The 13,507-nt window shown below is 42.9% G+C and overlaps 1 protein-coding gene across 1 annotated transcript in view; it reads left to right on the plus strand.

Annotated features, from left to right (window-relative positions):
• The first annotated feature begins 4,850 nt into the window (after positions 1–4,850).
• The window catches only part of FAM180A (family with sequence similarity 180 member A), a 37,127-nt gene continuing 28,470 nt past the window's right edge, over positions 4,851–13,507 (plus strand). Inside the window, exon 1 of the mRNA XM_006268333.4 lies at positions 4,851–5,085. Within this exon, the coding sequence (XP_006268395.2) occupies positions 5,010–5,085 (76 nt within the window). The 5' untranslated portion in view covers positions 4,851–5,009. The remainder of the gene's footprint in view (positions 5,086–13,507) is intronic.

The raw sequence follows: 13,507 nt of genomic DNA on the forward strand, positions 1-13,507 counted from the left end.
CCCCCAGAGAGGGGGAACGCCATTGGGTTTTATTGAGTAGCCCAGTGTGGGCGCGGCGAGCCCCCCAGAGAGGGGGAACGCCCTTGTGTATTATTGAGTAGCCTAGTGTGGGCGCACGGGCATAGCGAGCCCGGCCACAGGCTAGTGCGGCAATCCCCCTCAGACCAAGGCAGGGCGCTGCAGTTGCCCCTGAGAAGACAGGGAGTAGCAGCGCGGGGAGCCAGAGTCAGGGAGGGTATCCATGCGGTTGGCCCATAGGACCGGAGGCCCGCTAGAGAGTCCCGAAGCGGAACCACACCGGCAGGGGAGGCCCAGAGTGGGCCAGACGAGAGTCCCAGCAAGAGGCTGGGCATGAGAGAGGGAGCCCAGGGTGGGCCACAGTAGAGAGACAGACCGGACAAAGTCCTTTACATCTGCGAGGCTTGGGGCGTGGTATTAGGGGCTGGTAGGAGCCACGCATAGCCCGTAAGGCTAGGGCGCTTGGGTAGCGCCCATTATATGGGGAGACCCACGAGGGGTCCAAGAGCTGACAGGCCCAAGGAAACACAAGGCAGCCTCCCTATTACATATTACATCAAGACGTGGCAGGTGAGAATGGAGGGTGCCCTCGGGCCGGAGTAGCACGGTGAGAGGGCCTCAAGGAGAACACGGCCCTCCATGAGGACCCCGCCGTGACACATACTAAACAGGTTGATACACTGGGCACCTCCCCATACACATGGCAGTTGTCTGCTCCAACACATGATAATAAACATGTATCAGAGCAGACTCAATTAACTAATTAGCACAATCCAGCAGCCTTTGTATCATGTGTATTCAGTGTCACTGCACTTCAAAATGGTGGCAGGGGTGCTTTAAAGCACCCCCACTGCCATTTTGAAGTGTGGGATGCTGAATACAAAAGTCATAGTGGGTGCTTTCATTAGAACGGTTCTCAGAGCCACATTAATTAAAGAGCCCTCCCCACCACCCCAGGGCACATGTAAAGACGCCCAATGGTCTCTAGTCTAAATCAGGGAAGTAAAGGGTTGGGCTGTACTTTCAGCCTTACCATTGATTCATTGTGAGGCCTTGGGCAAGCCAGTTAACCTCTCTGTCCCTTGTTTTATACATTAGTACGAAGGGGATGAGACCCACCTGCCCCCACAGAAGTACACTGAGGCAGTTTTTGTAATGATTGTTACCTGCTTTGAGACAGCAATAGCATGCTGACACAAGGGATGTAGAATCGCCTACTGAAGAAGGTACTAGGTTGGGGAGTATAGATGGATGAAAAACAGGGTTTCCATTTCACAGACAATTTCATTTTTTTTTTTACAGTAGCTTTAGTGAAAATTGGACAGAGCTTTTTTATTTAAAACAAATTTCCTGTGAACTGGACCTCATTGCTCATCATGGCATTGAGGTTCCTGTTGGTCTTGATGCTAACAGTATATTGGTCTCACAAAGAAGCAGAAGTGTGCCCTGCAGGCTTCCTGACTCCTGGGGAGACTCAGAAAGCATCAGTATCTTGAGTTTAACTCATCACAAATTCATTGAACCTAAGATACAACATCTGAGGGGAAAAGAACTGGCAAATTCCAATAAAACTGTATTTTAAAGGAAAACGTTGACCTGCTTTACTCTGGAACCTACTGACCTTGGGCAAGTGACTTCAACTCTGCATCCTATTCCATGCCTGCCTATCTTGTCTTTTTACAGTATAAGCTGTTCAGGAGAGGCACAAGGTAGGGCAGGATGTACCTTACAGACTAACTGGTTCAGAGAGGCATGAGTTTACATAAATGATAATCTATTTAATCCAATACCATCATCTGATGAAGTAGATTGTTGCGTATGAAAGCTCCTGCCATTCTGAACAGCTAGTCCTTAAGGGTGCCTATAGACATGCAGGGATGCTGCTCTGATGTGCTGTAATTACAATGTGTTGGAGCAAACTCTTGTTGAAGCTCATTCAATGAGCTTCAGTTAAAGTGTCCCTGGCACCATTTTGAAGCACCGGACACTGAATGTAAGAGATGTCAGTGGCCCTTGGGGCCATTGTAATTAAAGAGCTCCCCCCCCCCCCCCACCACACACACACCCCCCAGAGCATATAAAAGATGCCCTACGGTTATACTCTGCCCAACCTCCTGCTAACTTTCTTCAGCAGAGAGGATCTCCTCTGTGGTAACAACTGACAGCAGACAGGAACATTCATCCCAAATGAAACATTTTTTCCTTTCACTCTAGTAATACGTTTGGTAGTCTCCATTTTCCTTTACATTCACACCACCTGCCAGACCTAGATGCTTGTCATCCCACCCTTGGGTCTGAAATGTTTCACAGATGCCAGGAAAATTGGATGACTCTCAGCTCTAAGAGCTGACCAGCTCATAGGAATAAATTCTCTGTCTTTAGCAAGTTTACAGGCCTAAATTTAGAACAATATGCTATACAACGATAATCACCTTCATACTGGTATAATGATGTTCTCATTAGGAGGTTGTACAGTTTAAAAACTGTAATGTAGCCAGCTCTCAGTCTCTCTGTATCCAAGACTTTGCTGTCAAGATCTCCTGCAATGAGATATTTCTTCATCAGGGAATAGGATCAAACTGACTTCCCCAGCATCAAACTTCCTTGCTTGAGCTTCTTTGTGTAATTCTGAGGCTTTTGACCTTTGTGAATATTGGGTGTTTTTCCAGTTTCAGTAATCCTTGATGCTACAGTCATTCAAGGCCCACAGCATCAGCTGGGTAAGCTTTGTTTTGCCTTGAGCTGAAATTGAGGAACATATCCAGTGCAGTCATTCAAATTAACAGAAAATATGATTATGCATGTTTTCACAATCTTAGCTCCCATCTACCTTGAGGCTCCTTAATAGAGATGACATTGTACATATGTATGATACATTATAGCCAAAACTAATCTTATGCAGAGAGATCAGTGTCTGGGGCCATTTACACATCTGTACATAGCAATTTAGTAACAGTTGAAGGGAAATGGTTCCTTCTTCAGGCTGGCACATTATAATTATGGCTGCATTTCCCTCATTAACACGTGCAGGAATGCATCATTCACAGTCCTAAAATAGAAACCAGTCCCAAGGTGCTAGTGCACTTGGGTGTGGGAGTAGGGGAACGGGGCTGCCAGACATGGAGGATGAACACTGAGAAACTTAATTTTGCATGTGGGAGAGCTTGTGAACCTGCAAAACAGGTCCCAAGGGACTCAGGCAAATGATAAGCTACTAGACAGTATTCAAGCCCTTCTGACCTTAAGATACATCATGCCAATATAGCTACATTCATTTAATTTAAATAATTACAATTAAATGGATGCAGGCACTTCACCAGCATTACTTAGTATGTTATCCCAGAAGAGAATTTATGCCAACCCACCTTACTAGTAAATGAAGATGTACTTGTGTAAATGCCATTTTTCATGTGCTGGCACAATGAATCTACATTACAGCTATACCACTGAAAATGTCTTCACAGTAGAGAGGGTTTCAGGCTTTTACCACAGTGTAACTAACTCATGCAGTCCCCAGTGCATCATTTCTGAATTGCACCCTCTAAGAACCAGATGCACTACCACAGTATTCAGATTTTATGCCAGTGTGGCTCTGTTGATGTCAGTGGCAATATGCTGATAGGAAGCTGCAGGAACACAAGGATGAATCAGGGCCTAAATATCCAAGTTGCTCCCCTCACACAGGTAGGGGCCAGAGGAAGCCACTTGTGACAAGGGAAGCAAATAATAAGAGAGTGTAGGAGTGCATGAGTTCAAGTCAGACACCTTCTGCTTTAATTACCCATTCTTCCATCTTCTTGCCATGCAAATTACTCCCTCGCATTCACATACTATTTCTGTGGTGGTAAATACACCTGGAGGAATCTGAGTGTAAAGGGATAGGAAGCAACGTTTTCCCTGTTGTTGCTTGCACCCATTTCCTTTACAAGTGGGTCTGGGTTGAATGTGGTTCTCAAGAAATGGAAGAAATTGTTTCATTTACTAAACCTGGGGAAGGAGGTAAACAGGTTCAGGTTTCCTTCACTCATTAGCCAGTGTCCACCAGTCCTGACCTGAAGAGCCCTTTGCTATTCCATTTCTTGCCCTTCCCCCAGAATGTTGCTATTTGAATAATCTAGGTTTGAATATTCTCTAATTTAGTAATCTTTTACACCTGTGACTTCACTGACTTTAAAGCAGTTGCTCTTAGCTTACATTGGTGTGTGAGAGAATTAGAGCAAGCATCTATCTCTGTTTTGTTTCTAGACACCAAGCAGAACTCTGAGAGGCAAACTGGTTTATTGTCTGCCCCATTCCTTGCTCCAGGCATCATACAGTCTTCTCACCCTGCCCTTTCCTGTATCATGATATGTACAAAGTACTGCTTTTCTAACCCTGTGTTCCCTTCAAATTACCCTTGTCCCAGATAGCTACAGTTTAAATATTTTAGTGTTCCTAATAAATGAGTGACGATGGTGAATCATAGAGGCAAAATGTTCCTTCTGCATGGATGCCCAACTCCATGTTTCATGTATCCAATAACTACAACACACCCCTCAGCAGCTGGCTCTTAACCTACATGCTTTTGTATATCCTCATGCACAAAGCAGAGGATAAATGTATAGATCAAACATTTTAATAACAGTTTTTTAATGTAAATTGCTGATGTCTATTTACTGGACAAAATAAATTCCAACTGCTCCATCTAACAACTGAAACTGAAATACAAAAATATAATGATATTTATTCTCATAGCTGCCAGCAAACTCACATGCACCATGAGTCATTCCAGATGTGGATAAAAACAAAGTCTGTCTGTAAAAGTGAATTCCCTTATCCCAAAGAGAGTTGGTTTAGGAGAGGTGCTTGCTCCACTGACTTCAATTGCCCTCAGGAGAGCCGGTAGGTTCTTCTTCTGTGGGGGAAGGGAAGAGAAGAAAGCACTTGCCTATTCCTGAAGAAAGGGAGGAAGGAAACAAATAACATATAGAAAGAGATATATAAATTAAAGGATGCATTGGAAGACTTTAATATTGCTGCTATTCTATTACGATGCTCATGCCACTGTGACTCCCAGGTGGAACAGAGGTAAGATTTCAACATCAAAACCTGTTTATGGGAAAGCTCTGAGACCGTAGAATGGCTCTGACACTAAATTTCATTATTTTTCTCAGGTGCCGGTCCCAGCTCTTAAATTTTTCCCATTTATAGCAGGTTGTTATTTTTTTTTTGTTATCTCTTTTTCCCCTTTCTCTATTTAATTCTTTTATTTAAAAGAAAATTAGAGACCACTTTTGGGGCATGAAATCCCAAAGTAAAAACTTCCTGCTATAGGAGGCATGATTCTCTCTGCTCTCCTGAGCAGATGCTTGGGGTTTAAAAATAAGTAGCTATACTCGGCAAAGAAGTATGATGACTATAGCACAGAGGGTACCTCAGTATAATAGGAATGCCGAGCCTAGGTGACTAGTATTTTTCATACACAGAAATCTGTTTTTGAAGCTATCACATTTGGGCTGTCAATATGATTATATATATATGTGTGTGTGTGTGTGTGTGTGTGCGTGTGTGCGTGTGTGTGTCTATAGTCAGTGACTTGTATTCAGAAGTCACAAGTATGTGAGTCCACTTCTGGGACTCCCAGATGGCTTACAGGCACACTAGTGCCCACTTAATGGGCACTGTTAAAACAAAATCTTTACTAAAGATGTCCTTTTTCATTTTCTTTATTCTCTCCTGCGGTACTTGGCTGTGGTTCTGTGGTTGCTAGGTTAGTGCTGCCTGGAATGGGAAAAGGAAACACCTCCCATATAAATTTTTGGGACTGACCCTAAATCCACAGATTTTCAAGGGAATTTGGCACAAGTGAAAGACACACTAAATTTATCACTCAAAAAAACCCTGCTTCTGTTGACTCAGTTCCTTCTAACTGAGCCTGTGTTCTATAACAAAGTTGGGTTTTGAAGACGTGTCAGTGATTAATGAGCTGGTAAAGAGGTTTTAAGTCTTCTTCAATTAAATGTTCCCTAGGTGGTAGTGTGGCTGAATGAAAAAGTGCACTAGGCCAGGATTCAGGACACCTGTTAGGAAGGGATAGCTATTGTAGAGGATGGAAGCTTTAGCACATATTTGGGGGAGTGAATTGATGGGGTTTGTTACCTGGTCTGCCCTATATAAAAGGATAAAGGGTTTATTTCTGGCAGACATGATGGTATTGGAGGATTTATTGATGGCAAGTAGTTGCCATGGAGCTGCTTTCTGACCATCCACTGCCCCTGCTCTAAGCATGTCCCAGATACATGGCAGCTGAAGAGTCTCTCCTATTCATTTCTGACCCAGTAACTTTGGCTTCTCCTGAAATGTCCATGTGCCATCCCTTGTTTAGCAAAAGCTTGAAAGAAAAGAGCTAGGCATCGCATCTTGCCCCAGAGATCAGTAGATTTGGGCTCTGTCGGATTCGGTGGGAAGCAAGCCAGGGGTCATCCACTGAGTACAGCCTGCCACAGGTCCTGCATGGTCCAGAAACTGCTTTTGAACATGTCTTAATATTAGTCTTATCTGCCCTGACTATGAATAGGTTGAGAGAGGCTTTCCTCAAATGGCCAAGACCCAAAATCTTTAGGTCATACTGAACCAAAGCCAACAACTGAATAGCACCTTGAAGTGCACAGGAAATCAGTGCAGTTACTAGCGAAAGGATGGAACATCATTTTGGGGGCTAATATCTCTTCACAGGGACGCAGACTCAGTCCAGTGCCAGCTTTAGACTCCTAGTGTTCTTCAGGGAGGACTCCATTTTGGAGGAGTCATAACTGCATGAATGGTAGTGGCCAGAAGTGGCTGTAAGAGAAATCATTTCAAGCAGATGTAAAGAAACCACCTATTCTCACCAGCCTCACTTATGAATCTAGGAGATATTTATTAATTTCTTGGAAATGGAGGGGGAAATTTGACTCAATACTGAAGTTAAGTCACACCCTTACTATACACTCAGAAGGCTTCACTCAACTCAGAAGTTACAGTTCTGTTTTTTCTGGGTTAAACCTCAGACAGAGGAGTCTCATCCAAGACTTGATCCCAGCTTGGCACTGGAAATGAACAGACAACAAAGCATCTGGGTCTGATGAAAATGAGACATAAAGCTGCGTGTCATCTGCATATCGACCAGCAGCCCAAATCATTTAAAGTAAAGACTTTAGGACAAAGTCCGTTGATTTTAGTTGTTAAAAGTTGATTTTTATAATAGATATGAATGCTGGATAAAATATACCCTGGATTGCAATCCCAGTTGAGGACTTGTCCCATGTCTGTTTTGAGGTAAAAATGGCCCAACACTGGAGACATCCAGTGAAACCCATGACATGGGGACTCCTATAAGTTGAGCCTATAGACAGAATTCCATTGTAACAGATCGCTGGGCTTTTGCTCTATGTGTTTCAATCAAAAGCAAATAACTAGAAATGAACATATGACTTAGAGAAAGTCAGATATAAGGCCCCCTGCCCCTTGTATGTGGGATAGGGGCAATAAAGAAGGCAAGCTCAGGAAGATCTTTGGATAGGTCTCTACTGTAGTGATAAATGGGTGCCTAGCTCTCTGTAGCTTTCTAGCTGGCAGGAGGTGGAAGGCTTTGCGTGGTTAGTACTTAGTATTAGAAGTTTGAAAATAAACCATTAGGAAAGTTGTCTGATAAATGGCTGTTGGGAGCTTTATTCTACCTTCTCTTCCTGGTGAGGTAAAGCACTGACAGTCTTCTAGTACAGTAAGGGGGTTGAGTTCCATGTCTTTCTAATGGTTTTGCAACATTCCTACATTTGTTTTAATAAGCAACAGGTTATGGGATGGCCTTTTGGTGCAAATGTAATTTTGGTATTGTAATGAATGATGCTCCTTGTGACAAGATGCACATAAGATTATGACTACTTCTGATAAGCTCAAGCCAGAACTCGAGCTCTGAGTAGATGTGCAATGCAGCCTACTTCTAGAAGCTGTGGACACCAGGGGTTAAATTCTGTTCTTTTGCTATAAAACCACAGACTTCCGTAGAGCTGCTCTAAATGCACACTGCTATAACAAAAGCACAGTTTGGCCCAGGCTCTGTATTCTTGGGAGTGTTGGTCTCTTAGTAGAAACCCCAAGCCTTGCTAGCATATTTAATCTCAGATGGTTTTATTTTATTAGCTTTAAGGGTTTCCTGAGCAGGGTCAGATACTGCACAGGTTGAGACACATTTGCAGTGTGGTTGCTGGGGTAATGAAGGTGCAAAATAATTCCTTGTGGTTTAGCTTCCTCGAACACTGGGGAAGCAATTGCGTCTGTAATTTCACTTACCAGTGAAGGCTGGAGAAGGAGGAATGGAAAGTATGTAAGATTTGGGGAAAGTAAAAGTCCTCTCAACTGGTTGATAGACATTGGTTTGAACCCTTCCTCCTATGCTCTGCAAAAAGGCAATCTATCATTCCATAAAATTGGGGAGGTATTTATTCCCTCAAGGCATTTCCTACATTTGTCCTTAAGGTGAAGGAAATTGTTTGACAAATTTCTTTGGGACAGTCCTAGTTCTCAATATCCCATCAAATGTTCTGGCAATATAGCTAATGAACCCAAGTCAATAGCTGTTGTTTGAATCACCAGCCTTTTCAGACTTACAGTGCTCCCAGCTGCAGAAAGCCAGTAACTTTCTGGTGCTAAGAGAGCGAGAAATTTTCTGATCTCTGGAAGCTACTATGGGGGTAGCATTTAATGCTACTTAGGATGCATGAGCTCAGTGCCAAGTCCATGTGGTCCTACAACACACACAGCTTATACATTTAATCAGGGCAAGGGTACAATGTGAATTCCCAAATTATATTGTGACTCACCTCTCTCCCCAGCCCTTCCTCATAGTTAAAGGCTACCACCTCCCTTCTGTAGCATTCTTTAGGCTTTTACTGCTGACAACAATACTCACTCACAACTTCTGGCTTGGATGGTGTATTTGAAGGGAAGCTGGCTTGAATACAACATGGAATTACCACACAAATGAACACACACACCCAGCAGCCCCATGTGTACTGGCCGTACATGATTTTGGCTTATTGAGGACATGCTGATGCTTCCAAAGTTCTGCCCCAAGAGTAAAAACAGATTACACCAGCTGGACCTGGAACACGAGCTTTTTAAAATGTATGGTCCTATTCACTTGCATTAATTTCCATAGTCATTGTTATCTGATTAATAAAAAAAATGCATTACATATAAAACTATGAAGGAGATGAAAGCTGATGAAACACAACCAAACATCTTTGCTTGGAAGTGTAAAGTATATGTAGAAAAGACAAGTTTTTCCCTGTCTCAGGATTATATAATGGCCTGGAAAACTGCCAGGGTCATCTGTATGTCCTTGCCTTTGGGACCCACTCCAGCAAAATGCCATGGAAACCAGTAGTTACACTATCAGGTGGCTTGGCCCTGGATGATCCTACCTGTTATTACCTATCTTCCATTTCACACACACGTTAATTCTCAGAGCTGTATGTTCATTAGAAATAGCTGGAGTCTCCTCATTTCAGGTTAAAGTCCCACTAGTGACAATTGTAACTTTCTTTTGAGGCGGTCATATGGTCTAGAATATTAGGCTGAGACTCAGAGGATTCTGTGCCCCACTGAGTGGCTTTGGGCAAGCTACCTGACTTACCTTTGCCACTGTTTCCACATCTGTAAAATGGGATAATGGTTCTGACATCCTTGCAGAGTGCTATGTCAGGGCTAGGTATTGTCACTTGCACTGAATTGAATAATACATTTGCAGATTTAAAAGAACAGCAAAGTGAGAAAGGGAAGACAGAAAGAAAAAAGGAAACAATGTATTTTTCAAGTGAGATCTGAAAATAACACGAGAGCTGATGGGGCAAAGACACAGAAGGGTGTTATTCGGCATGGTAGATATTTCATTGGAAAGAGTGAGAGTCTATAAAGGGACAAGTTACAGTTTAAAGAAAAAAAGAGTCACATATGAGTTAAAAGGGTCAGATCCTGACCATCACTCAGGCTGCCTTATGCAATTCTGGAAGCAAAAAGTAGCTGGAACAGTACAATCTTGGAACAACTTTTCCTGCCTAGGGAAAGCTCCCTATAGTGCAGAGCTGGCTTTGCACTTGTACTAAACCCCGTCCTTCTCATGCCCCTGACTCTCAAAGCATCCCCGTGGAGCCCTGGGCAGCCCACTTCAAGACAGAACAGCATTCGAGCTACTCTACTGAGTACTGTCTACTGAGAACAAGATCTGTGACAAAATAAGCAATCTGCAGCTGCTGCCTCTGCTGACTTGGGCTGAGCCCAGGCAAACATAGCCAAGGATTTGAGGAATAGGTATAATTTTGAATTGGACTGTTGAAGCAACAAAGAACCAGTTGTAGGTGTTTTGGCTGAGGGTGGTATGGTAAAAAGACATCTATGCAGAATGAGCAGTTTTATTAACTTGTGATGAGGTCAGAGGGAGAATGGACTGCCAGAAATCACCTAGGTTTAGTTCTGAGAAGTGTTCTCCTACAGAGAAAATGATCACACTATTAATGAGCAGGAATCTAAATGATTCTGAAACATTCTTCCCCACGTGAAGCAGCCCCAAGTGCTAAAGGTCACATCTTATACAATCATGAATTGGATGATGGAATTAAAAAGAAAAACATGCAAGACCAAGATGATTTGGAAAAGAGACTTAGGTAAACAATAATGGAGCAACAGGGAGCTTTATGACCTTCTCCTCAGTACGTGCCAGCCTAAAAGAAGAATGTATATAGAACAATGATTCTCAACCAGGGTGCCACAGCAAGGGTGCCTTGAGATCCTTCCAAGGGTGCTGTAGGATTCCACCCAATGTTAGCACTCCTAGGTGTGCCAACATAATTCACAAGATAAACCCAGAGATTTCAAATGGGGAACATTCTGACCTGTTGTGATCTTTCTCAGTTCTTTATAACAGAATAATTGCTCTATTATTTTTCTGTAGTCAGAAAACAAATTAAGAGCTGGCATTTTCCATCGGGTGCCTTGAATCTATCAAGGGGTACGTTGACTCTAAAAAGGTTGTGAACCTCTACTATAGAGCTCATTACCAGTGGAACCTAACTCCTGAATGATGACAGTAACATAGAATTGGCTGGGACTGGTGACTTACTAGAAGAAGCCTCTGCTCCTTCCTTGGGCCATACCATGAGAGGCATGCACTCTGAAGTCACATCTGCAATTCATGTAATCCCTGATACAGACTTATCATATGATCCTGGCCATTTTACATATGAGTACAGACTCTGATAGCCTGGCCAAATTTCACTTTGAAAATTAGAGTCTACCTATGGTCCACAAAATTCCTCCTTCAGTGTCAGTATAAAATAGTATTCTTAACTTCCCGCTGAATGAGTGGTGTGATTGCATGCTGCTAAACCATTGTGTTCCACATCAGAAGTGACAGTGCTTGGGTGAAATGACTTCTGCATATTTAAATCTTGTAAAGTAATTCAAGGGTTCTTCTTTTTATTGCTTATTCATGTGCCTAAAGCACCCAAAGGCCTCATTTGTGCCAGGCATTGTACAGATGCACAAAGCAAAACGACAGTCCCTCCTCCAAAGGGCTTCCACTCTAATTAGATCAGTCAGAAAAAAGAATGGGAGAAAGGAAATGTTAATATCCTTCTTTGATTGAGAGAGTTCTGAGGCACAGGTAGGTAAGTTACTGGGCCAAGGCCCCTCAGGAAGACTATAATGCAGCATATTGGCAGGAGTAATGATTTTGTTCTCTCTCTCAAGTTTCAAGTGCTTTTTTCAATGCACGCTTTCTGAAAAGATAATGCCAGATCCACTGGGAAGGTAATGCCTTTTCACATAGAACAAATCACTTTCAGCAGAGCAAATCAGGGGCCTTAACAAAGTCACTCAGTTGCAGAAGTTTTAATTATTCCAATTATGGCTGGTGAGATCCTCACCTGGTGTAAATGGGGATATCTCCCTGGAGGGCAGTGGAGTTCGTTTGATACACAGGTGCTGAGGTTCTGGCTCAGAAAGTTAACCTAGAGACAGGCCCTCACTAAAATTGGGCCCTACAGCATAACCATGAGGACTATTTTAGTTGGCTCTGAAAAGGGTGGCTTGTGCTTGTTCCTTGTTGGGTGCAATCCCAGCCCCACTGATGTCAGTGCAAGCTTCCCCATTGATTTCAGGAGGGACAGAACCTCACTCACTATCTCTTACTGTATTTCCCATGGTAAGCATGAAGAGTCAAAGGTCTCTGGTAGCATGTATGTAATTTCTGGAACCTACATGATTTTTCAACAGGGGTAACATTAACACTAGAGATTATCTTTTACTCAGATTATCTGGGTGCCAGACAGCTGTAGGAAAAGAAGGAGCTGTAACAGGTTATTACAAAAGAGAACAACAGAAATATTACCCTAAATAGCACTAATCCCCCAGACCACTGTTTGTGAAGATCTGCGCTGTTGGGGAGATGCAAAGGCAAAAGCCTTTCCTCTGTTATTTCCCCTTTACACAAATGTTTCATATGTTGGTTAAAGCTGATGCTGGGGCATTTCTTGGCCCAGTTTGTTAATTAAATGAACACCACCTGACTCCACTGAGATCAGAGCTCATAGCATTGTTTTGAAATTTCTCACAGCCACAGGGAACAGGTTACCAGCTCAACTCTCAATGCAAAATTTTCAAGGAGCTTAGCTCAAGAGGAGTTAGGCTGTTGAAAAAATCCTGTTATGTGGGAAAAGCAAGTAACTTCAAGAGGGTAATTGGGGGACATGACAGGGAAAGAGCATGAAGCTGTGATTTAGTGCTCTGTGTTGCCATATTGGAGACTTAGATTTGATTCCCTCTGAAGTTTGACGGGCAACAAGATGCATTTCCTGGGGCAGATGTATAAACATTTACCAATGTGCATATAGTGTCCTCCTTTGTGTTATACTCAAAGAGCAGACTGTTGGGATTACACAGTAAGGCATAGGCTTTGTGCAGCTGTAAACTCCTAATGCTACATTGACCTCAACCTGGAAATCTGCCTGAATGAGTGAGACCAGGGCTAGATTGGTGTGGTCTATCTTGTGGGTGTTAAGATAACCCCTTGTGGAGCCTCTGATTTGATTTCTCCTTTATGTTGGAAAGGGACATGGCCCTTCTAAACTGATGGTGTTTAGATGAGCTACAGGAGGGAAAAGCATGTGTTTACCTAGCAAAGACATACATGGGGGGGAAGGGAGATGGGAAGAGATAGATGTAAAGAAAACATAATGGACAAGAAGCAAAGAGAAAAAGGGAAAGAAAGTCAGCTGGACAGAGGAGAATGAATGAAAATACTTGGGGCTGAGAAAAAGAAAAGATGGAAAGAGAGAGAAAATGTGATTAATATTGATAGAAAGACTAAAATAGACATACTGTAAAGTTACTGCAATTATAACCCACTCTACAGTGCATCATGAACCCAGGAGATGTTGGTCTGTTACAGCCATCTTTATCTTACCTGTCTGTG

The sequence above is a fragment of the Alligator mississippiensis genome, chromosome 4, assembly GCF_030867095.1.
Source record: "Alligator mississippiensis isolate rAllMis1 chromosome 4, rAllMis1, whole genome shotgun sequence".
Classification (NCBI taxonomy): domain Eukaryota; kingdom Metazoa; phylum Chordata; order Crocodylia; family Alligatoridae; genus Alligator; species Alligator mississippiensis.